The sequence below is a fragment of the Dromaius novaehollandiae genome, chromosome 3 (genome assembly GCF_036370855.1).
Source record: "Dromaius novaehollandiae isolate bDroNov1 chromosome 3, bDroNov1.hap1, whole genome shotgun sequence".
Taxonomy (NCBI): Eukaryota; Metazoa; Chordata; class Aves; order Casuariiformes; family Dromaiidae; genus Dromaius; species Dromaius novaehollandiae.
This window is the reverse complement of record NC_088100.1, coordinates 73,969,038-73,994,847: the sequence shown is the minus strand read 5'-3', so window position 1 is coordinate 73,994,847 and position 25,810 is coordinate 73,969,038. Positions and strand designations below refer to the sequence as shown.

The 25,810-nt window shown below is 42.0% G+C and overlaps 1 protein-coding gene across 5 annotated transcripts in view; it reads left to right on the top strand.

The window, feature by feature from the left end:
• The first annotated feature begins 214 nt into the window (after positions 1-214).
• Positions 215-25,810, top strand: part of GRM1 (glutamate metabotropic receptor 1) — a 195,415-nt gene continuing 169,819 nt past the window's right edge. For 4 of the 5 annotated variants that reach the window (XM_026100282.2, XM_026100283.2, XM_026100284.2 and 1 more), the window contains exons 1-2: positions 215-609; positions 1,949-2,846. In XM_026100282.2, coding sequence (XP_025956067.1) covers positions 2,084-2,846 — 763 coding nt within the window. In that variant the 5' untranslated portion in view covers positions 215-609; positions 1,949-2,083. Of the gene's footprint in view, positions 610-1,796; positions 2,847-25,810 lie in introns of those variants that run through there. The other variant, XM_064509191.1, reaches the window with a different exon arrangement.

The window sequence follows — 25,810 nt, the reverse complement described above, 5'->3', positions numbered from 1 at the left end:
GCAGGTTGTCTGAATTATGATTATTCAATCTGGTATCATTTTAATCTGGCATGCCTCTCACGTGCTTCATTTAGATCCATCTTGACCTGAAAACTGTAATCTCGATGCCTTTACCTTTACACGTGATTTATCTTGTTGCAGTACTTTTCTTTAAAAAAAAATATTTTAATAGCGAAACGCTCCCCGTGAGGCAGATCGGCACATTTCGCTAGCTCAGTTCCCTGAGCACGGTCTGAGTCCCCTTCGAGCACCAGCCTCTTGCTCTTGCTATTTGCGGCGAGAAGATAATGAAGTAGGACCCGCCGGAGGAGAGGGAAACAGCTCCCCCGCAGCCGCGGCGTGCTCCGGGCGATGCCTCCTCGCCCGCTTACAAGACAATAGCCAAAGAAATTAAGGCGGGGGAGAAAATGACTGATCCTTCTGTATGAGATAATGGATGAGCCTGGGATGACCTGTTTTTTTCCTTGCGGTGGAGCAGTGCTGAAGACAGAGGGCACCAGCGCCCAGCCCACAGCCGTCGCCCCGCCGCCAGCGCGCCAGCTCGGGGCGCCCGGGGAGCCGCCGATGCCCGCTCCGAGCAGGCAGGGAGCCGCTACCGCGCCGGCTCAGGTACGCCGCGGGCGGCACGCCGGGGCCCGCCGCGGGTTCAGCCCTAGGGCCGCAGGCCGGAGCTGCGGGCGAAGGAGGCACCTGCCGGCTCCGCCCGGGGAAGCCCGGCCGGGGCGGCTCTGCGCGCGGGCGTGTGCAGCGCGGGCATCGCCTCCCCCCCGCGGCGCCTCCCCTTCGGGCAGCCTCGAGGGCGCGGGCTGCGGCGGCGCCGCGCACCCGGCCCGCCGCGGGAGACGGGGCAGCCGCGGGCCGGGGTCTAGGCGGGGGGTGCGGGTGCGCGCACGGGGGCTCCGCGGCGGCAGCGCCGGCCGAGGGGCAGAAGTTTTGGGGGGAGCTCCCGGCGCTGCCCGCGGGCGGCCGAACCGGCGGCGTCGCGGCTCCGGGGCTCCGCGGCCCCGGGACACCGCGGCACCAGGGCACCGGGGCACCGCGGCCCCGGGACACCGCGGCACCAGGGCACCGGGGCACCGCGGCCCCGGGCGCTGTCCCAGGTGCTGACGGCGACGCCGCGCAACAGGGAGGGGCGCGGCGCGGCCCGCCCGCGCTGCCGGTGCGCTGGCTGAGGCGGCTGCAAGCGCAGCCGACGGGCTGGCCGCCGCTCCGCGCCCGAAGCCTGCATGCGAGGCAGGCGCGCCGGTAAAGCACATCAGGACTTTGCCTGCGGTTGCCTTAGTAACTAATGTGTATTTTCCCCGGCTGGCGTATTTGTCCCCCCGACTGAGTTGGTTTTGCCCCCCACACACGGGAAAGTTAATCTAAACAGTAAGGGGGGCCCTTTCTTTTTCCCTCCGCTGACCTTTAAATGACATTTCCCTTCGCTGGCAGGGCGGATTGCTCGCTCTCCCTTTTCGCCTCCCTTCTGTCGGGAATGCAAATTCTTCGGCTCCGAAAGATGCCTTCAGAGAGCAAAAACGCGCCAAGAGAGGCACTTGTCACCCCGCTTTCCGGGCCGGGCCACTGTGCCGAGCTAGGACGCCCTCCTCATTAGCTACCCCGCCAAACTTGCCAAACTTCCGGGCCGGGGGGGAGGGGGGTCTGGGGGGGCGTCAGTGCCAGGTGAAGGTGCGGGGAACCAGCGCCTTGTCTTGCAAAGCGGACCTACGTGCACAAAAAGGATCATACAAACTTACACACGCAAGTGTGTCAAGGCAAATAAATAGATATTTTAAATTCCTCTTGAAACGTCCTTTCGAGAGTCTTTACTGAAGCAAATTGACCTGGGCATTTGCAAAAGTAAAAACGTCCTCGAAGTATTTCTGTTTCTTTCTTTCTTTTTTTTATCGAATTTGACATCGATCCCCCGATTAGCGTGTTTTATCCCCTCTTTCTATGCTACCAGGCTAAAAGTCACTAGGATGACGGCTGCCTTGGCACCCTGGAGCGCTATGCTTTAAGACTTTGCTGTGATGGTATCTGGAGCAACTTGAGAGCTGGCGGGGGGAAGCAGATGCCTTTCGCTACATGTCCTTAAGCCATGTGCAGGCAAGAGGAGCCCGCGAAATTCGTAGCGTGGATCTGGACGACCTGGTGCCACACGATGATCGGCGTGCTGCTGGTCCTCTTCCCCGCTCTGCTGCTGGAGACGGAGGTGCTGTCCCGGAGCGCGGGGCGCAGGGTGCTGCTCTCGGCAGCCTCCTCGCCGCGGTCGGTGGCGCGGATGGACGGCGATGTCATCATCGGCGCCCTCTTCTCCGTCCACCACCAGCCGCCGGCTGAGAAAGTGCCGGAGAGGAAGTGTGGGGAAATCCGAGAGCAATATGGCATCCAGCGAGTCGAAGCCATGTTTCACACTTTGGATAAAATTAATGCCGACCCTGTCCTGCTCCCTAACATCACCCTGGGCAGCGAGATCAGGGACTCCTGCTGGCACTCCTCGGTCGCCCTGGAGCAGAGCATCGAGTTTATCCGCGACTCCCTGATCTCCATCAGAGACGACAAGGACGGAAGCAGCCGGTGCGTGTCTGACTCGCAGCCCCAACACCAGGGCAGAGTGAAAAAGCCCATCGCGGGGGTCATTGGCCCCGGCTCCAGCTCGGTGGCCATCCAAGTGCAAAACCTGCTCCAGCTCTTCGACATCCCGCAGATCGCGTACTCTGCCACGAGCATCGACCTGAGCGACAAAACGCTCTACAAATACTTCCTCAGGGTGGTCCCCTCCGACACGCTGCAAGCCCGGGCCATGCTCGACATCGTCAAGCGCTACAACTGGACCTACGTCTCCGCCGTGCACACGGAAGGTAGGTGCGGAGCGGCGCCCCCGGGCTCCGCCTGCGGCGAGCAGCGGGCAGAGCGCGGGAGGCTCGGGGGGCTCTGCCCGGCCCCGGCCCCCGGCAGCTTTAGGAAGCGCCCCCTGTCCTGCCCCGCCGGGCCGCGGCCCCTGCCTGCGCCGCGCGGGTCCTGCACCGCCGGGGACAAGGCTGCCCCGAGCCGCGCTCGGCAGCGCCGTCCCGCAGCCCGGAGCCCGCCGGCGAGGCGGGTCGGCGGGGCTTCCTCGCGCCCGCCGTCCTCGGTGCCGCGGGAAGTCCGGCACTGCTGCCGGGGTGAAACGGAGTCCCGGCTGAGCGGGGACGCCCGCAGCAGCTCCTAGCTCTGGTGCCTGTGGGCTCGTCTGCTGGGGCTGCGGGACAGAGGCAAGAGCCCCGAAAACCTTGCTCCCGCCCGTGCGTGGAGGGATGACCTGCGGAAAGGAAAGGCCCGTGGCTATTCTGTCAGCAAGCCCAGTCAACGATGTTTTCCTCCAGCCTGAGCAATAGTAAAAAATATTGACCCGTTCAGTTTGTTTATAATCAACAGGTTTTATCGATTTTAAATTTAAGAGAAGGATATTAGAAGCGAGGCTATTTAAAAAAGGAGATCTTGGTTTACCACCAAGCGAGACGGACCAACATAAATTACAGAAGTAATTACATTTGAGAGAAGGCAAACTCTTGGGATACATTGCAGTGATATTTCTATAGTCCAGTTATGGTCCTGAAAATGGGATTTTTAAGTACGGAATTACAAACCTGATCGTATTATTGCTGTGTCTTTACAGTTACTCTCTTTATCTGACTAAATCTTTCTTATGGATTTGATTTATGATTCCCTCTGGTTACTGAGCTGACTCTACTCCTTTTATTTTCAAAGAGGTGGCTAAGTAAAAAGTGTTAAGAATATACATTGTTATGAATAACATAAAAGAATCTTCAGTAAGAGTTGCAAATGCAGCATTCAAAGGTGAACTGAATTAAACTGGGCATTTAAAACATGAACATGCTGCAATTTTGAAAAAAAAAAGATAAAAGAGCAGGAAGCAATGACCTGATATTTGCAGTTCATTTTATGCCCCGTCACAGATAAAAAAACCGAACTGCTGTAAAGAGTTAAACATGAGCTACAGAGATTCTTTGCTGCTGACAAATGTGATTAGGTCTTGTGGCAAGCCAGGGTGGAAAATCAACATCAAAGGGGTAAATTCTGTGTTGAGGTGAAGCGCCGTATCGCCCTTCAATGCACTTCCGGGGAGCTATGCTAATTCACACCGGCCGAGGATCTGCCTTAAGGGATCTGCTCCTCTCTACACGTGGATGTAACGCTCATTAATTAACATTAGTGGGACTTACCTCTTTGGGGTAAAACACTAGATTATGAGGGTTATTTGCTCATTTTCAAAAACATCTTTGTAAGTAGCAATTTCACTCACTGCTTGTGAGAAATTAATTATCCATTTTCACAAATATGTGACTGACTGACAAGAAATGCTGGTTGCAAGATATTTTTATACTGTTTGGAGTGATACTTTTAAAAATAATGGATCAGTTCTACCTCACAAGAAGAGAGTCTCCTCATGTTGCAGATGATACAGCTCCAGTTTCATATTTACTTTTTTTTTAAATCTGTACTTACCAAAAATTTATTACATTTGTTAAGCTATAAACTGTTCTGGAAATATGTGGTAAACTTCCATATTTGCTTTCCAGAAAGATAAGGTAATGACTCCACCCCAAATGCTATTGCATAGATTCCAAACACTCTTTTTTTTTTCATTTTATAATGAAATTAGTGCTCAGGAAAATTGGTATAAGTTGTTTATATTTCTGTTGTTTAAAATCTCATGCATTCTCTGTGAGGGATCTGCTCGCTGGTGTATTAAAGGTGCGCTCATTCTAAGTAGACAACACAAAACCACTGTGAATAATAATCTGCGTGAACAGGGCCTGCTCCATCCATGCTATGTTTGCATATACAGGGATAAAGCATGGTTAGAAACATGTCCCCATTCCTCCACCACACTTACTCACAGGCCTTTACACTGTCTTTGCAGTGGGCTGCAAAATGTGCTAGGAGGAATCCTACAGTATCACGGGTTTGGAGGAAGACTTCAAATGTGAAAAATGGGCATATTTCTAGGAAATGCACAGTTTTTCACCGGGAAAAAGTTAATTGTTCCACCTTCTGAGTATTTCAGATCTTGTCTGATTGCTTCCTGGGAACAGAACCGTTGTTTGCATTCTTCCCAATCCCTGGTTCTCGTGGGGATGGACAGTCCTTAGCTCTTGTAGCCACCCAACCACAAGGGGATGCAATGAGACCACTAACTAATGTGACTACCTGTGTCAGATAGCAGTGCTCTTCAGTTAACACTGACCTGGGGCAGGATCACAGAAACAACCCAGGGGTGATGAGCTCTATCTCAGACAGTCCATTTCCTCCAATCCCCTTCCTCTACAACTATTTTCTAGTTGGAATTATTTGAATCTGAAAAACAACACCAGTATGCAAGATTACACTTTTAATGAGACTCAGAAATAAATCTTGAACAGTTCAGTGCCTACGTTTCTTAATAGGAAGTCTAAACATGCAGTCAGAATAAAGAGAGTAAAAGTCACCCCATCTGTAGCATGATGTCTTTTAATTAGTTCTGAGCATCCGTCTTTGCATCTAACATGTGAATATTTATTCTCCACATGTTAATGCAGTTAATGGTGATAACATTCAGCTACATACAATCTTTGCATGCACTGATACATGAAGTTGCATGGAGGTACGCTATATCTGGTTTTTGCACCATTAGTTATTGAGATGTAAAAACCTTGTACTTCGGTAGAAACTTCTATGTAAGTGAACAACATTTTTTTTTCAAAGGCCTGCATAGCTCTTTTTAGATTAAAATTGGCATATAAAGCTACACATGCAAGAACAAACAAGCTACTATGGCAAGCTACTATGTTTGATTATTACGTATCTCAGCTGAGCGTAGTTACACATCATGAAAGTGCATTTTTTAAGCAGTCATGAAATGTTGTGAGAAAACTGTCCCTGTGGAAATCTGTGTGACTGTAGAGTAGCTGCAAGGCATTTTCAAGGCTACAATTTTTTAAAGTACTCTTCAAAAATAATTCAGTGTTGGAGTTCTTGGCATGTGTACATGTTCTCAGCTCTTAGACCTAAGTCATTCTTACCCAGAAATGCATGCAAGTGGATATCTGACTCCAAGTGGAGGCATCTGATTTAAACCAAAGGCACCAAAAGCACATGTATGAAACTGCGCACAATCTTATGTGTTTTCTTGAATTTAGGCCTTATTCTCCCTTACTGAGCATGACAAATAGTTCAGGGCATAATGTGCCACCCTTGCTAAAGGCTATTTTCCAAGTGAGATATTCTGGTCTTCAGTGAGACAACTTCAGAGTCAGGTATTGGCCAGAAGCTATTCAGCAGCCTCTAGTCGTTTTGGTAAAACTGCCAAGCAAAATGGGTCACTTTCTTCCTTGTTCCCAGAACAGACCCTATGCTGCACCTTGGCACAAGACAAGTGATGCTGAGGGCACATGGCAGGCGCCAGTTCTGCGCTGCTCCGGTTGCGAAGGCCCTTCAGTGAAAAGCTTGATCTCCAGAAAGCTTAGAGCAGTTACATGATTGCTGTGTGTCATATCAACTTCTAAAATCCACAAGAAGCCTACACACTGGGTAGTAATCAGCGCTGAGTATCCACCAAATCCCTCACCTTTAGCTATTCCCTTATGCAAAAAGCGGCAGAGACAATGGCATAAGAAGCCTTTTTACTACCCCATTTTCCAAGAAAATAACTTCCAGATAAGCAAATAGAAATGCTTAGTGCCTGTCCTAGTGAAAGAAACCTGGCCTTTCATTTCAATCATTGCGTATGTGTTAGCCTTATAAAATGTATGTAAGATCTTTGATTCTGTGTATACAAAATCTGAATGTGCAGAATAGATCCATTTGGGTGCCTTTTGCTATTATAGACAATTCTTGCAATGCAGAATACAAAGACCCATTTATAAGCAAAATTTCCATTCCAACAGATTAACCTATGGACTTTGTAGAAATATCTGTGGAAATGGGCCACTTAAGTTAACTGCACCCAATTCTAGTTGTTTATAGATTAATTTTACTCATAGCACTGAGATGCTTCCGGTCTCAATCAATTTTGTCAGATTTCTATTATGAGGTTGTTTCTTTTGCTTGAGTAAAAAGGCTTAAAATGAACTATGATGAAACAGATGGTATAATTGTAAAGATTTTCAGATCAAAGTAGAGGGTGGGAGATTTAATTATCTTCACAGTGATTTTTGATAACCAGACTGCCACACATTCTCCATTGTAGTGACATACAGGAAACTCATAAACATGGTTCTACTTGTTAGTAAAAGGATAGAAGGGATTGATCTTTGCACTTAATTGCAAATATCACAGGTAATTTGGCAGAAGTCACCAAAGTAGCTCTGGATGTGCTAGTATATAATGTTTCTGTTTAAAGATAAGTGGGGCAATATGTTAAAATGCATCACTTATGTAGTTGCCCAAGAAATGTATAGGAACCGTATTTCTATTCCTTGGTACAAAACATAAATACACAAAAGCATTAAATGTTATATATAATTAAATATATATTAAAGGGAAATTTTTCTTGATATCTGAATATATGCACTGGCATAAGTTTTTTTCTCATACATAGCCTCAAAGCAATTGCATCAATTCAAACCACTGGAGAACTTAGTCCAATAGTTTTAAGTATCCACTAAATGGCTTGGAGGAATAACTTTCTTACAAGAGGTCTGTGTTTAATTTACCACAAGGTGTTCCTACAGCTATCTTTAATAATGGTATATGATTAATTCCATGGTATCACTGGACGATTGATACTTTCTAATAAAATTGTGGTCAAGTAATAGTGAACAGCAGTTCCATTTCAAATGTCTGAAATTTCAGAGTTCACAAACAATTCTGTTGGTATTCACAGTTATGAGCATTCTCTTAAAAGTTATGAAATGTGAATTGTGTCTGAATGTGTGTTCAAAGATACATACTCTGGTCTGTTTTTTCTCTATGTAATCAGCTTCACTAACTGTCACCAGAGGCTTTGTGATAGAGACAAGGTAGAGAAATAAGTCCTAAGGGGAACAACAAGTGGGGACTAGAATCTTCCCTGCATTGGACAAAATAATTATATTTATCACGCTGGGCGAATCACTTATATTGATTGATGCTGGCAAAGTTATTGTGGGTGAAAAACACCATAGAGGTTCAAGAGAAATTCCTTCTTGAAAACATATTGCTTTGCAGCACTACTAATAATCTAGCTTTTCAGCTGCACAACTGGCAGCTGCATGAGTTAAATCAACTCAGAAGACTCATCTAACTTCTGTGCCTGCCTTCTCAGCAATGTTACTAGAGTTCATATACATCAGTTGACACCATAGGTTCATTTTTGCCAGTTACTTCTATTTTTCTGCACTATCCCCTTGCTTTTAGATTTGTGTGTTCCATGGTCCTTGTAAATGCCTGCTGGATTCTTCTCTCAGTTAACACTGCTGTAAAAAAGTTAAATGACCTCGGCTTTCTGAACAAGCTGTGTGAAAATGCCTCTATAATATTCCTTTGAACATATGGTTCATAATATGAAGTTGCTTATGCTTAAGTTTCTCAGACAGAATACCAAAAGCTATGTGATGTGTGATTAGGTAACTACAAATAGTGTTACCCGTTGAGAAAGGCTCCTTGAGGGACTGCGGGGTCTGAGAGTGGTACCTGCAGTAGGAGACCAGAAGCATCCCACTGGCAGTTACCGTTCAGACCCAACCCAGGACAGCACGGATCAAAGTCATCACTAACTGGTGCTTGCTGACCTGTGGGAGACAACCTGGTGGTTTCAGTATATTTTCTAGGTGGCAGGTGTTCACAGCAGAAGCCACCATCGCAGATGGCACTAATTAACACCCTTGCTGGCAGCCTGAACAGCAAAGCCAGGGGCTGACTGGACATGAACTACAATTGCTTTTCACCAAATGAAACGATCCCGCCGTCCCTGTGCTATGGGGCATTGAAAGAGCCAGGTGGGGAAACGTGCACAACAAACAAATTCCAGACAGTGGATAACCAGCTCGGTTTTGCTGGTAAAATCTTCAGACCGACTCCTTTCCCAAACACTAATATTGTGGCCATTATTACTATGACTAATATAAAGCTGAAAGACAGTTTCTAGAAAATCAGACATTTTGTTTGCCTATCGATCCAGGACCAATGTGGCTGTTGACACAGGTGACAGGAAAGTTGTAATCTTTGAAGCAATTGTAGCCTTTCCTGCCCGATGGGCCCTGGTTCTCATCTAGTAGAAAGAGTTGTCCATGAGCAACTCATGGACCCTAGAGCACCATAAAGTCCACTGACTTTAACAGAGTTTAGGTCAACTTTAATACTCTGCCAATGAAGAAATATTTATAGGATGATGGCCATTATGTAAAACCGTGTCCTGATTAGAACAACTCACACTTTTGATAAAGGACGTGTAAGAAGTATGTCTAAGAACCTCATATATAAAGGCAGTAATATTAGTTCCAGTAGCAGTAATTGTTTTATGTGGGAAAAAAAAGTCTTTGGCTGAAGATGCCCGTAAAATATAAGGAAATTTTAAAACTGCTGTGTTGGTTCTCCAACTGTGGGCATGATGAGTATTAGAAGATGAGTATAAGAGCAGGGTGTACACAGAGTGAACCTTCATGGCTTCAGTATGCAGAAACTTCCTAAGTTCCAGGCTTTCTAGCCGCTAATGGATCTTTCCTTAATGAATTTGACTAATCCTTTTTTGAATCTATTTATACTTTATACTTTGGATCTATTTATACTTTAGTCTCCACTGTGTCATGTAGCAATGAATTCTATAATTTAATTATATGTTATGTGAACAAATGTTTTCAATTGTGTGCACAAATGTTTGCTGTTATTTATTTAAATCTATTCCTTGATGACTTCATTAGGTGCTCTGTTTTTGTTTTTGTTTTGAAAAGTAATGAATTAATGATGATTAGTGTTTCATATGGAAGCAGTACAAAACCTCTGATCATCTATCAATTCCTGATCTTTCCTCTGCACTTCTAATTACAATATGAAATGTGGGGAAATACAGCTATGTTCAGTATTCAGGTGGAGATACACCATGGTTAAGCTGAGTGGTAAAGTAGCATTTTCTGTACTGCTCTCAGATCTTTTATGCTAAACTAGTAGTCTATCACCTTTTTAGCTACCACCATATAACGAGGTGTCAGAAAATCCTTCAAAATTACTGAAAACCCTTTTTCTTAAATGGCAAAGACTACTTCAGAGGCCATTCTTCTTTTTTTTTTTTTTTCCTCACATGCATTGCTCTTCATATATTAACACAAAATTTGTTTCCTAAACAGTGCTTCCTGTCAGTCAATTATTAATCCATGGCAGGGTCTTCTGTCTTCTCCGATATTAACTATATTTCTGCGAGTGCCATTAGTAAGGGACCTCATCAAAAGCTTTCTGAATTTCCAAGTACCCCATAGTGACTGCATCATCCATGTGATTATCCATGCTACTAAAGAACTTGAGTAAACTTATGAGGTGTGCTTCTTCTCTGAAAAAGCTGTGCTGGTTCTTCCCTAATATGGCGTATTTATTTACTTGTCCATTAATACTGCTTTTTGTTGTAGTTCCTACCATTTAGCCTTGTGCAGAAATCATGTCTGTTGTTCATTGGATTACACTTTGTGCCCTTTAAAATAATAAATTATTAAAAAAAATAAAATTGACGTGTGAAAATATAAATCTAATTGGCAGTAATGAACCACAAAAGGATTCTGCTTTGAAAATTAGCTGTTACTGGCAATTTGTTAAAGTCCATCTTATTGACTCATTCTGAAATATGTTTTATTGACACTCTGAGTCAATTGCTCAGACTTATCCTATATAAGAGATGAGTTTTTTATGAGAAACATCCTAGCCCTTTTTATAGACAGCGCAGATTCAAAGAATTAAACTTTTCTGTTATGTTTTTATCTTCCCCGAGTGCTCCTTTTATATAATTGGTTATCACTGAATTTCAGGCAAGTTTCCCATTACTGGAACATTTGCAGAATGTTGGGTTATTAGATTCTATGCCTTTATGTCTCAAAACTGTTTCATCTTGTTTTATTGTGGTTTTATATTTCATTTGCCAAAGTATACTCTGTTCTCTTTTGCTCGTTAGGGCACAACTTCCATTCCTTTAAGCATTTGTGTTTTTTCTTCTGTTCTAATACCTTTAGGAAATTTACTTTTCTATTTAACCATGCTGGATTTTTTTATTCCTTTTGGAAATTTCTTTTTTTAGTAGTAACATATGAAAATACTCTCAGCTTCTCATGTCTAAGTAGTCTCCATGTAATTTGCTAGTATTTTATTCTTTCAGCTGTTCCTTTTAATTTCCTTGAAACTAGCTTTTGAGTTTTTATGTAATTTCTTTTCTTTTAAATTAAATATTACTGTTACAGATTTTTATTTCATATTCATTTTTTTCTCCCCAAAGATGAAAAAAGTTTATTCATGATTACAGACTTTTTTTGACAGTTACATCTTAATAAGGCTTGTGTACTGCTTAAGACTAAATGAAGAGTTGATTCTTCTTTTGTGGGTTCAGTGAGCAGATGAGTCAATAAGCACATGGAAAGGAAATCAATACACAGTATGTAAGATTTTCCTTCATCTTCCATTATCTAACCTATAGTCTAATGGTACTGTATATAGAGCCAGGGTGTGTTATTAGCTTCTTGTGACACGCAGGGTGCTTTTTAACGAAAAGTACTGTGTATCACAAGCTGTCCTCTCCTCTTGTGACATGCCACTACCTGGATGGCTGGCATCTATCAAAAACCAGTGTGACAGATATTTCATTTTACTGAAAAGTCATACTGTGTGTTACACAATACTGTTGTCCCTGGTTTGAAAAATTTTCATTTCTATTCTCTCTTGAATGTTTTTAAACAAATTGTATAAAAGATATTCCTATTCTATTAACATCCAGCAATGATTTATGAGTCCCTTTGAAATCTCATAGAAATGTTGTGATGACAAGCATTTCACAGTCCTCATAGACAAAGCAGAGAAAATCATGTTTTATATTGGTGCAGAGAGTAAATGCAGCTGCAAGGCTCTTGGTCAAATGCATGTTGAAGGTAGCTGGTGGTTCTCTGTTGAGTTCCATGGACCCTGCATGGGGCTCACCATGGTTATGGAGATGACATTCCTCACGGGACACTAAAAATCTACAGGGCTTGTGCCTCCTGCAGTTAGAAAGATCTTGTAGTTAATTGAAAGTAGTGTAAAATTGCATGAAGGCAGACAGTGTTGGATTTGCCTAGATATTTGAGGACATTCATACACATAATTTTTTCCTTCCAACTAGAAGAAGGCTGAATCTAGTGGACTTCCTTCCAAATGAATTCCCCAGTGAATATAACCCTTCTTTCTGTTTGCAAGTTGTTTGTGAGCAAACTTTCATTTTCTACAATGCAGTCACAATTTGCAGTTGTTTGAGCAGCAACTTACATTCTTATTCATCTGTGGATATGTATATTTGTACAAGCTAGTAGTTCCCTAAACATTTATTCAAACAAAACTCATCCAGGCAAACAGCATTAAGAACCAGGCATGAATATTGCTGAAGTGAAATCCATTTGAAATCTGAATGAATATTCATAAATACTTCCTTACAATGTCTGGCCAAGCTCCATTGAACATTGAATATCTCCTCCTATATAAAGTAGAATATATAAGATGAATTTGTAATTAATTATCAACTACTGAGAAAACCTTTCATGCTTGTTTGTATAAGACTCTTTTACCTGCATGGTGCTGGTGGGGAGGCTTGAGCACAAAGAAATTTGGCATGTAGAACATGGTAGCAGTTGTGTTAACTGCTGAGTATTGAAAGATGGTAATCCTCCTAATGACTACACATTTCCCTAACTGCAGGCTCTACATGTATGAATCTAGGAGCCTGAGCAGCAAATGCGTGAAACTGGATATTGATGGTGCTGTCAAAGAATGCTATATTGTCAGAATTGCCAAAACTGGTAGAATGAATTGTGAGACTGGAAAGTTAAAATCCACAGTTATTGAGCTGGATAGAATGGGATGAAGTACTGTGCCAACAGCATTCTCTCAGAGGATGCTCTTATTTGTCAGGCCATAATTCCAAGAGATGAAAAACTCAGTTTTAGGATCAGATTAAAAGTTCTGTAGGTTTATGAGGCAAAGTGCCAAGCTGGTACAGTCACTCTGCTGGAACAAATGTGTACAAAATTTTGAGAAGGGGGAGTTAGCCAGGCAGTGTTCCCGGCAGCCTGGGTATCAAGTAGCTGCAGCACACCATTCTGTAGTTTCTTCAGCTGCTTCTTCAGGCAGGCATCATATGTGTGGCTTTTCATTAGTCCTTTTTTTGTTCCCTTCCCCCTCAAGAGCATAGTCCTCAAGTGTCAATGCATTCCCTTGTAAATAGGACTCTTCTAAGCCTTAGACTTTCTCTTTTAGGAGGATACCCACCTGATGCAAACCATTCCCCGTCCACTGTCAGGTTTGACAATGACTCCAGCATCGAACAGCTCAGTCCATGCATACTAAATGACAGTGTGACACTGCCAGTCACCCAGACCCAGATCCAGAATGCAGTCTCAGTATGTTCCTGGGACCTGCCACAATGAAGACCACACATTCACTGTCCAACGTGATTCCAGCTAGACAGCAAATGCAGTGACCCTGTGCCAGTGCACAGGTCTGTAAACTGTTGTACATGCTTGTCCCTTGTAAATGTATGCGTGGTTTCTCCGGCTGTTTCTTTTTCCTGTAGAGCCTTGCACTTTTGCTTTGCTCAGCAGGCAAAGTCTCTGTGAGCATTTCAGAAGTAACAGGAGCCTGTGGGCCTGGCTGTGGCAGGTGTGGAGAGAAGTAGGAATTGGGAAATAAAGGACTGGGACCCTGAATGTCAGGAGCTGCCATACATGCAGAAATAAGGCTCATGTACCACTTGCACAGGACACTGATTGTGCCTCTGAAAGGAGAAGTCCTAAATATAGTATATAGTCACCAAGGAGAAGCAACTCAACAGGAGCTCTGTTCAAACTGCTGCATCAAAAAACCAAAAAATACAAAAAGCTAATGCCATCCTTCAGAGAATAGGAACTTCGCCTCAACCTGAGGCATTAATTGAATTTATTTTGTTATTTTCTGTTCAGTTCTGCTATCAACACTTTAAAAAGGAAGCTAAAATATTGAAAAGGGATGCGGATAAACCTCTCTAAAATTATTTGAAGGCTGAAAAAAATGTCTTATAACAAGGACTCTAAAAGAGCTTAGTGTGTTTGATTATCAAAAAGAGACTGAGCTTGATTAATCAACAAATGTTTAGTCTCCCCCAAGCAAACAAAAATAAAAGGAACTAAAGGGCTCTATAACGTAATGGTAAAATGCATAACAAGTACCAATTGCTAGTAAATGAACAAATTCCATTAGAAACAGGAAATAAATTAGTCACCTGTGAAGGTGATTAACCATTGGGACAAATGACTGAGGAAAGTGATAAACTTTCAGTCTTTTGATGTCATCTAATCAAGATTTGCTGCAGATGTTCCAGAACAGTTTTAATCAAATGCAAGTCACTGGACACTGCAGTGTTATCTTGAGTTAATGTATAGGCTGGCTTTATACAGGTGGTCAAATGCAAAGAGCTGATGTTTCTTTCTGGCATTAAATCCTATTCATTTATGGATAGTTTTGATTATGTAAGCAGGCAGGAAAAAGTGCTTAATTCAAACAGTAGCTTAACATTCATGTGTTCATTCATCTGTTCAGCTGCATAAGAAAATTCAAAGTATCCCGTGCTGCTGATATTGATTCTGTGGGAGAAGAAATGCAAGACTAAACAATTTACAGAGTCAAAGTTATTCCATTGTTGCTGCAATTTGCATGCGTTATATTAAGTTAGTATTTTGTCAGTATTCACTGATTTTCTCATGGCATGGAGTAATTAGTCTGGATTTAATGCTGAGTTGCATCTCCTGTAATTCCATTGATTTCAGCAGAATAGCAAAAGGAGACATTTGGATTTTTTTTAAAATGGTTTTGGAGTGATAAAATTGAATGTATTTATACATTATTGTCCTTGCCTTTTCTTTTTTCACCTCCAGTTCCCTGGTCTTGCCTTCTTTTATCCATAAACCATCCTTTTAACCTCCTTTTTCCTCCTCCTCCTTTTTCCTTTTAACCTCCTTTATCCATAAACCTCCTTTTAACCAGCATTGACCTGCAGCTCCTTCTCAGGGGGGCTTCTCATCTTGTTTTTAAGGTGCTTCTTTAAAAATCCTGGCTGTGTGGAGGGCATCTCTCTTTATGCCCTTCCTCTGTTGGCCTTGGATAGGAATACCAATGGAAGAGGAGTTCATAGTGCAGCTGGAAAATATGCAAAGGTTACATGAATACCATCCACCTGCAGTCTCGAATCTTTCTCAGAAAATACTCTGCTGTCCTTCATTAGGACTACTTTTTGTTTTCTTGTTTTTTTTTAACTTAAAAGCAATTCTACTTCTCTTACTTTGGCAAGTCTTCCTCTGCTGGAGGCCCTCACCATAATTAATGCCTATAATAGGCATATTTTAGCAGAGAAAAAGATGGTGTTTTCTACATTTTCTTCTGTGACAGGAGAATGAAAGGCTTACAGGTATATCAGGAACTGTAATTCCAGAGAGTAGGAAAAGGGAAGAGAGGTTTCAGTGCAGAGTTCCTGAAACAATGTACCATGGGCTCTGCGCTCTGTATTTCTTCTAGAGGTGAAGGCAGGAGGAGAGTATCGCTTCCCCCTCTTATTCTCCCTCCACCCTTCGCCCGTTCCCCAGATCTGCCCCCATATGTGAATGTGCTTGTCCTCTCCCTTTTAGGCCCAGCCCTGGTCTTCCGCACATCCCCCATGTCAAAGTCAGACCCTGAGCATGTTCTTCTTTTACTCTTAGGAATAAACTCAGTATTTCAGGTCTCATGTGGACTTTACACTGCACTTGTCCTCTTCCCCATAATATAAATATTGGCTTGTGTGGCTGCAGAGAGCAGCAAGTGTTCTAAAAGGATTCAGTGACATTTTTCTCATGGTTTCACTAATTAGAGTGCTACTTTGTATGTAAAAGCATATAATTCATCTGACAGCATGTGCAAAATAAAAAAAAAAGCACTATAGAAGGAAACAAGAAACTGGTAGCTGCAGTAATTAATGTTTTTACTCAGCAGTTTTTCAGGAAAGGAATGTAATAGTGAATTCTGTGAATATTTGTCAAAAATTTAACACAGAAAATATAGGCATTGATATTTTCCAGTGTAGATGCTACATTTGGTAGCAACCTTGATGCAGTGAACAGCTTAACGTGCTCTTACAAGGCATTTTAGAATATAGTCATTTTTGAAAACTCAGTGCCCTTGTCACACCTACTTGTGCCTTTTCTAGTGAGTCAAAATATACATGAAATAATGTATTCCATTTTCGTCATAGCCATGGTGTTGCCTGTGAAGTGTGAAGCAGAAATGTGCTGGTATCACAAATATCCTAAGACACATCACTGCTTTTTATAGTTCATATCCTGAGGACATATGAATAATAAAATGCTCTTTAAACTTCTGGCCATACATCCGTATTTACATTCAGAACAGTGATTCAGCTTTAATGAAGTCAATGTGAGTTTAGCTATTGATGGAAATTTAGCTATACACCTGACTCTGTGGGAAGATCCTTTAAGGTGCAGGATACTTTATCTTGATCCAGAAAGGCATGTGAGCCCTGACTTAACTTTAAGCATTTGAATTATAGAAGACAAGAATTAACCATATACTTACAGGGCATAGTTTCTGAGGGTCGCCCACATGCCAGCCATGTCCACTGTCTTACAAGATAACCATGATGTGCTTTATCTCACATTAAGGACAGGCTTTTTATAGATAAAACAAATTTTTATAAGCCTTGTAAAGGTCTTAGGCTGTATTAGGCTAGAGGGAAACCAAACAGCCTCAGAACTGTGCACTTCAGAAGATTATGAGAACTGATGAGCGGGCTGACAAAAGGCTGCAGCCAGTTGGAGAGAAAAGGCAGGATTTCAGATGTGCTGCTTTGAAGAGACATACACAAATTACTTACCTCTGTCTTTCTTAATTTAAAGTGGAGTGCTGAAATCAAGGTAATTGGATAGCTAATTCAAGGCTGAAACTTCATTGTATTTGCCCATGTAAGAATCAGGATTTATTTTTAAGTATTTTATTTGTTTTGCTTTTATTATCTATCCACTTACTAGAAACTGAATTACATTGGGGTAAATTTCACCTGGATTTTTTTCCACTCTTTTTTAGTCAATTTTATTTGAGAGCTAATTTGTATGTCCTTAAATTTACAAGCTGATATAGCACTTTTATCATAATACATGCAGGAAAATAAAGCACACAGTGGAAATAGAAAGAAAGAGTATTTCTCTGCCTCCATCACACAAAGATTTCTCTTGTAAAAGGCTACTGGCATTTTGGTACTGGCAGCATCCTACAAACTTTCTTTACTTCCAGGGAAGCTATATGATGTTATCCAGCCTCTAACAAATACTAACTTAAATTACAGACTACCTAGTATCTTGTGAACCAGAAATAAAAATAAAATACAAGTTACAGCCCATATTCAGAATAAATACTATATATGCTTCATTACTCAATAGGCAGGATTCATTGCACAGCCGACAGAGCCTTGTAGGTGGCTCACTGGGGCTGCAGGTAACAACACTGCGTAGCCTTGTTTTGAGGAGAAATTTCTTGAAATAAAGAGATTCTGATAGAATGATTTGATTTCACTGAATCAATCTCTTCTAACGGGAGGAAGTATTCTGTAGCAAACTTCTAATCAGCTCTGCCTCTAATTTTGGGTCTTGTCATCCCTTCTCCTCATCATAGCCTTTACCTTCCCATACCAGGTTATCCTAGTCTCTGCTACAGCTTCTTCTCCCAGGCACGTACTTTAGAATCTACATTGATACCTAGAACAATTCCTGAAAAGCTCAATTGACCATTTACTGTTTTCAAGAGCTATTGCTTTGTAGAAAAGGCCAAATCTCTCTCCTTCAGTACTATTCTTTTCATGTTTTCACCACAAGCCATCATATTTCAGTAATTTGAACAACCAGATCTTACACCTGCATCTCTGGATCACGCAGAATTGATGGTCATGTCCTCAGTCACTGGGAAGTGCATTTTCTTTAGAGTGGAAAAAAAGACTGTCTGAGCTGACCTGAAAGGTTAGTTTTCAGGCAGGCAAAGGCAAAGAGTTTGAAAACAGTTTCGTAGTCATTACAAGTAGGTCATAATTAGCCTTTTATTCTTGTAAGTTATTTAAATCTAAAAATATAATTCACTTTCAAGCAGATCCCATTGATGTCAATGGAAGATTTGCCACTATTTCTGTAGGAACAGGTTGCGGGTATAATTATTATACCATTTCAATGCAAATGAGCATGCGTATGTGTATGGGGGAAGTCTACATTCTTTTACATAGCGGAATTTCAGGGATACATTTTAAAAAATGTAAATCTTTACAAAGAATTGCTTCCTGGTAATGTGCATTTGAATTTCTGTCTCAGGGAAACTTGGTTTATGCTGCTACTAATTATCTTTGTGGTGACAAAGGCCATTGTTATTTAGAATAAAGGGAAAAGAATGTTCTACATATTTTAATCAGGAGCACCGATAGGCAAAGGCATACATTTTAATGAACAAGAGGGTGGGAATAATGTGCACCTGCAAACAAAGACGTTTTACTCTTAATTTCTGCAGCTGTGATTTTATTCAGAGCATATGGATTATGAATCCTGCTTCACAGGTTCAGGTTCTGCTTCACTGCTAATTAGGGAATATGAACCAGTAGACAAGAGGGATACAGATATGATCCATAGTCACATGGGGAAAGAAAAAAAGTAGAGGGACATTTTACCTTTACCTGGCTCACCGTGAAGGAATGACTGGCTGCAGCGCTGCTGGAGAGCTGGGTGGTTTATTTATTTATTTATCATGGAAAAATGTGCTTTGGAGACAAGTGAAAAAAATATTTCAACATTTAAAAAATCTTTTATTCTGTGGCACTTTTAGTAAGAGATATGGTGTGAAACATGATGGTTCTTCTTATTCTACATGCTATCTCATCGATTGCACTAACTGGAAGAGATTCTGGATCAACTTTTCCTCTGCAAAGACTGGAGTACCGTTTCGTGAAGCATCACTTCCAATCATTACACTGCTGTATTTTGCAAGAACCATTTGAATGTTCATTGGTCCAGCTCAAGAAACACCCTCTTGCTCAGTGATCAGGTCACTCTCCTGAGAGGCAGGAGATGTGGTTTCACCACCCCTCTTGTCAACAGTGGAGCCAGGTTGCCCATTTCTCTGATGAGAGCTGCACTGCTTGACTCAAGCTATTCTCTCTGCAGAGGCCTCGCTGAGTTTGCAGCATTGGCATGCCAAGGCTTTCAGAACTAGCACATCAGAGTTAAGAGCACTAGCATTTCAGATGGCAGCTAGTCAAGTACTGAGAAGTGTAATGCTATTTAATCTGGTTTTACAGCACTGAGCCCTCTAATGAAAATCCCCTGCTTGGATATTTCTCACTCAGGTAGCCTGGATAGCTGTGTGAACAACTGGGCTGACAAGCAACAAGGGCATGTTACAGCTAAGTGGCAGCTCTGCCACATTTAAGTTGAAAGTTTCTTCGTTTTAATGTAAGTGTTCTAGAAACCATGAATACATGAGAACATTGTCTGTTTTGAAATAAGACACCTATTTTAGTAAAGCAGGGTAGAGCCAGAGGTCCAGCTTTGCCGTCACTTGAGCAGAAGGTTCGTGAGGTACAGTCCAACTCCAAATCATGTGATTCCTCAAGCATCTTCTTCACTGGCTACGCACATCGTATAATTGTGTGTATACACTTAACCTATTTAAAAACCCAGCCTGGTAAGTTTCTTAATATCAATAGTTCTACTGGCATATTGTTCCAGAATTTCACTCCTCCTAGAGTTAAAAGCTGCTTGATGTTTTCTTTTTGTTCTTGCTCTGGAGAGTTTTTCTGATCAGGGAAGGAAACTGAATCCTTGAATAGCTCTTTAAGTAATGTCTTCTAGTCTGCCATGATTTTCACGGCTGCTCCTTGAAAAGTCACCAGTTTTTCAATGTCTTGTAGTACTGGACATTATTGCAGTAGCAGTCATACCAGTGTCAAATAGAAAGAAGGTAGTTTAATCTCTTCATTGGTACAGTATTGAACTTGTTTACATATTTAAAAACATTTCTATTAATTTTTTTAGCCACAGCACCACATTCAATGCCCACCTATTATAGTCCTCAAGCCAGTAACTGCATCCCAGAATGGAGGCAGATATCCTATATGAGCTGCATTTTTAGTTCCTCAGAGTTTATATTTATGTGTATTTAACTGTATATTTACTTGTTTACACCCAGTTTACTGAATGACATAGATCAGGCTGCATTAGTAACTTGTTTCCCAATCTTTCTGTCACTTGCAAATGTTATTAGTAATGGTTTTGCATTTTTGTTTTTTCAGGTCACTGATTAAATGCTAACTAGTAAAATCTAAGAACAGATCCTTGTGGGGCACAGTAAAAAGAAACCCATTCAGTGAGTGTTGCCTCACTGTAAGCATATGTTGAAATCTGCCAGCCAGATTTTAGTCTATTTAATGTATGCAGTGATGATTTTTATCATTCCAGTTTCATAGCAGAATGTCATTCAATATGAAGGCAGAAGTCCTGTAGAAATCTAAGCCTGTTGCAAAAACATTATGACCGTTAGTAACAAAACTTGTAAATCCGGTGATAACAGATATGTTAGATAACTGAATTTGAAAGATCTAGTTTCAACGTAATGATTGGCACCAGCTATATTGCCCAGTTCCCTTAGTTTTTTCTTACTAAAGTCCCATGTCAGCTCCTGAGTTGTTTTGTCCAGAACGGATGTCAAGCTGACTAATCTATAATTACTCAGGTCAACTCACTTATCCTTTTAAAGTATTGCACAGCATTGCCTTTGTTGCCGTCCTCTGGCACCTTACAACTTCCAACAGCTATTAAAATCATTTCTAATAGAGAGATTCTCAGCCATTTCTTTCAGAAGTTATCTGAACATATCCATTTTAAAATGCCTGCCTTTTGGAGCTGCCACTTGATTTTCTTCTGAGCTGGGAAGGGAAATTATTCCATTCATCATCACCATCAACACTGTCATCATCTTCTGGTACGTATACATTATCTGTCTCTTTCCTGAAGTACAGAACACAAATATTTATTGTCTGCTTCTTCCTGTTCTGCAGACTCTCTTCTAGTAGTGACCCAACAGCACTGTCCTTTCCCCATATCCTTCTCTTTCTTTTGTTTTATTGCAGTTCCCAGCTTCCAATGTTTCTCTATTACCTTTCAGATTCCTGTACCACTAACTGTAGCCAAAGGCATAATTTCCTTTCAGTAAGGGCAAGGCCAGTTCCCGCCGAAGTGAAGGACGTGGTGGAGCTGGCAGACTGGGGGAGGCAGAGGAAGAGGCAGCTCTGCTGCCCAGCCAGCCATGCCAGCAGCTGGCTAGCCAGGCTTGGTGTCGCTGGGGCCAGGAGATGCCACATGACACGGCAGGTGCTGCTGTGGGAGTGCTGGCTCCTGGCAGCAGCCCGCGCTCCCATCCTGCCTGTCCCAGGACTGCCTGGAGCAAGCAGGCTGCCTCTCCGGAGGTCCCCTGGGCACTGTGCCCAGAGCCTCTCCCCAACCTGCTCTTCCTCCACCTTCATGGGGGCAGCCTCACCAAGCCTCTTTCTGGAGGCAAAAATGCAATTTTGCTCATGGTTTGGGCAAGCTTTGAGACAGCCGAGCTCCTTGCTTAGGAGGAGCTGTTGCGGTGCGGCTTTGGAAGATCACACATAGCTGGCGGTGTGGCTCAGAGAGGCACTACTCCCTGTGCGGTCTTGTGATGTACCTATGTTTGACAAAAAGAAAGACAAAAGGCCATTTATGATTAAATAAAAATTCTTCAAAGCAGCCCATAATTAAGTGACAAAAAAGTTCATCCCCCTCTTGTTTATACTCCATCCTACTACATTCAATTACATGTATATGTATATATGCATATAAGCATACAAAAGCACTTTAGATGTTTTTTATTGACATATTGTTTTGTGTTCATTAATCTCTGCTAATATGGATATCCACCCAAAAATAAAGGCATTATTCAACAGGGGAGAAAAAAGCAATGAATTCGTTTACAATAAGTCATTAAGACTAAAATTGCTTGCAGAGATCTCAAGAATCTTTAAGCAAACCAGAATTCTTTCTGCCTTTGGCTTTCTCTAGATTTGCTAGATTGGAGTGCAGGCAACATGTCAGAAGAGCAGCAGTGCTTGTGAGAGAGCATTTATCAAGTGCTAACAAGAGGATGAAGGAAAATTGAAATGCCATTACAAGCTTATTCTTCATTAAAAGTGAAGTACTAAATTCTCCACTAATTCGTTTTGACAGATGATATTCTGACAGAGTTGACACCTATAACAAAATGTGACTAAAGTGGATGCAATTCAGGAAGTGATGTTTTAATTTTTTTCCTAGCACTATGATGTTAGTTAAATAGATAATTCAGATTTGGGGGTTCTTTTTTAAATCCATTTTTCTTTGGCCATCAACACTTTCTGTTATAGGCAGATACCTACCTACAAAAATGGCAAAAATACTACCTTCTTAATTTACTAGCAAAATGAAGTAATTAGTTTGATTAATGTTGCCAAGGAAAACTGTAGTGTCTAACCTCTTTTTCTTGGCAGTGTGTAATGTGACATTTTAAAGTATGACTTCTGTTAGCAGCCTTTTCTGTCTCAATTTGGAGGTTTTTTCCTGAAGATTCAAACGTTATCTTATAACTGTTGATGAGATTTAGCAGAAAATGGATTATTATGAGGCAATTTCTTGCAAGTTACTCTTTTGTAAAACTTAGTTATAACATAGCTATGTTTTTGTGATGCAGGGCTGAAATCAAGGCTGGCAGAGATATTCCAGCAAGATATTTCACAGGTATCTCAGCAAGGTACTTTGGATGTATTGTCAGCCATAGTGTTTTGTTTTGTGGTTAATTGGTACCCTAATCTCATGCTGTGGCTAAGAAGTGCCCAGTGGGACTCATCACATCAACAGCATTGAAGTCCTGATCAAGGTTCTGCTGTTCCTGAGCTTTTCTTTAGGTGTTACAATGAGGCTTCTCTAATACTTGCTGGCTGAAAGTGATTTCAAGGAAAGTCTCAACCACAGCTCCCTTTAGCTAGTAATCAGGGAGAGAAGGGAGAAAAGCCACTTCAGCAGGAGTGAATACCTCCATGGATTGAGGTTATTCTCCCTGGCAGGTACCTTAACAGTATGCCACCAGTCCCAGTGCCATCCAGAACTTGGCCAGTCAATTGTCTTTCTGATAGTGCTTTTTTTTTTGTCCATAATGGAACGAACGAATGTGGTTAAGGAGCAGAGAACAGAGAGGAAAAGAAGAGTCAGCAAAGGAAAAGAAGAGTCAGCAAGTCCAGTTCCTCTAGCTACAGACTATGCAATAAATACTTATTTCAGAAAATTCTGTATATTAATTCAATAAATAAGCAGTTTGTCTGCTTTTCCCTTTTTTAATAATTTCAGTAAGCAAGCTGCTAGGTGGTTTCTTAAAAATATTATCCTTATATAACATCTTGAAATAAGAGGTTAAATTTACCTCTAGCAGAGCTGGAGATTTACATTTTTCAACAGATCATGTTTTGCTTGCTTTCTAATCTCTTCATTTCATTTTTACCGTGTCTTATTGGTTTGATACGCCCTCTTTGTGAGCTAAGGAAAATGCATTAAGACGTCTTGGAAATATTGGCATTCTATATTGTAAGAAATCTCAGAGGCATTGTATGAGCCAGTAGCCCTCTATTCTATCATCAATCATTTGTCTGAATCTCTCTTCTTTATAATAAAAACCATAGAAATGCACTCCAGCTCATTTCCAAGACTTCTTTTAAAGGGACAAAATTTCAAAGTTTGGTTTTAAGTTGACAAGAGCTTGGAATTTCTCAAAACGCACTGACCTAAGATTAGGGTGGGCAAACTAGTTCATTAAAAATGGCAGTCCTTATGCAAAATTCCTAAAACAATTGTCATCAGCTGAAAGAAAGCCTTTTAGGTGTTGAGAAAAAGAATGCAGTGGTATACCTTTCCCTTCACCTGCTTCCAAAGCTTCTTGCAGGGCCATTTCCTTTTCCTGATTCCTTGGTAATTTTTCCTTGGCTGTTCCACTCCAGTGAGGAGTAGCTGATGTTTTTCCACAGTTCAGTAACCTGTTCTGTTTTCTTTATCCACTCTTAGTTTTTCCCACTCCACACACTGTTTTTTTTTCAGATTTTTTAGATTAAATTCTGAGATCAATTTATCTCAGAAGATCATTCTGGCTCCCAAAAATCAAAGAGCATGCCTTGTCGATTACACATTCTGGCTTTGATATATGTTCCTTCTGCACAGCTGTGACTTTCCTGGCCACAAAACCTCTTCACCTCTGTGCAAATGAAATGCACCCACAGGCCTTTGCTTGCCAGGGTCCATTGAAGCCCAAGTCGGGTAGCCTACGCCTGCCAGGAGCCCTGCTGCTGGCAGACCTGTGCCCAGCCCTGAGCCCAGACTTGCTCCTCGCCTGCCTGCATTGACCTTGCCCACATGCATCCCCTAGCAAGGCTCAATGGTGACCGGGTGGCCATCTGAGCCTGCAGCCGTCTCTGACTCTGCTAGGTCGGAGTAGTAGTACCCCTCTGGGGAGCTACAAGTTGCAACAATATTTTTAAAAATATCAAAAATATAAGGCCTGAGTGCCTGTATATGCACTTGCATATTCACAAAACTCCCAATTCAGTCCCTGAGTCCTGCATTCTCAAAACTTAGTGTAGACTGGGGCCTTCAGTATATCATTTAGAGTTTTTTCCAGTGGAATATAAATAGTCAAGTTATTAAAGCTGAAAATTGAGGTCTGCCTAAAGCCTCTCGTAATATGTTAGTATGCATAACCATATGCTTTTCTGATTATATTAAAACTTCTACAGATGTATATGATAAGCTTGTAGTTTCTTCAACAATACCATAGCAATGTGGGTTGATATTTTAAGCACAGAATTAATCTGAGACACAGAATCTCATACACGTAAAATATAAATCTTACCCAAACACTGTTTTTAGAAAGGAGGGATGACCATCAAAAAGTCTGAGTCTAACAAATGCCCCAAAATGTATATATTTATACAAAATTTGCCCATGATGTTGAAGCCCTTGTTACCTAGAGATTTTGCAAGAATGAGCTTTCTCACAGTAGTTGTGCCACTAATTCCCATCATCAGGCTGATCTTACAAGAGCAGCCTTCTGCGTTTGTACTCATCCTCCCCCACACAACAGCAAAAGCAGTGTGAGGCTAGAGCAGAGGCATTACATTGCAAGGACAGAGGCCAGGCCAGTCAGTCCTGGATGGGCACCTTTCGTTCCCTCTCTGTATCGGGGAGGAGCAGCTTGGCATTGGTTGCTCATGGGAGCTTCTGCGCGTTGCATGTCTGAGGGAGCTTCTTATCTCTCCTTATTCCTCTGGGTGAGCATCCTAGAGGGGTCTGAGCTGAGGCCATAAAGGAAATGCACTCAAATCTATGACAGCAGTTTGTGTCTACTTTGAATTACCAGTAGCAGACTCTTCTCTCTCCTTTCCCTCTTGGCCTTTTACATCTGCACAGCCAGGAAAAGTCGTGAGCTGAGTCCTGATGGCACCAGAGGAAATGAGTGGTGGTTGATTTCAATATTTCCTTCTGAATCTCCAAACAGT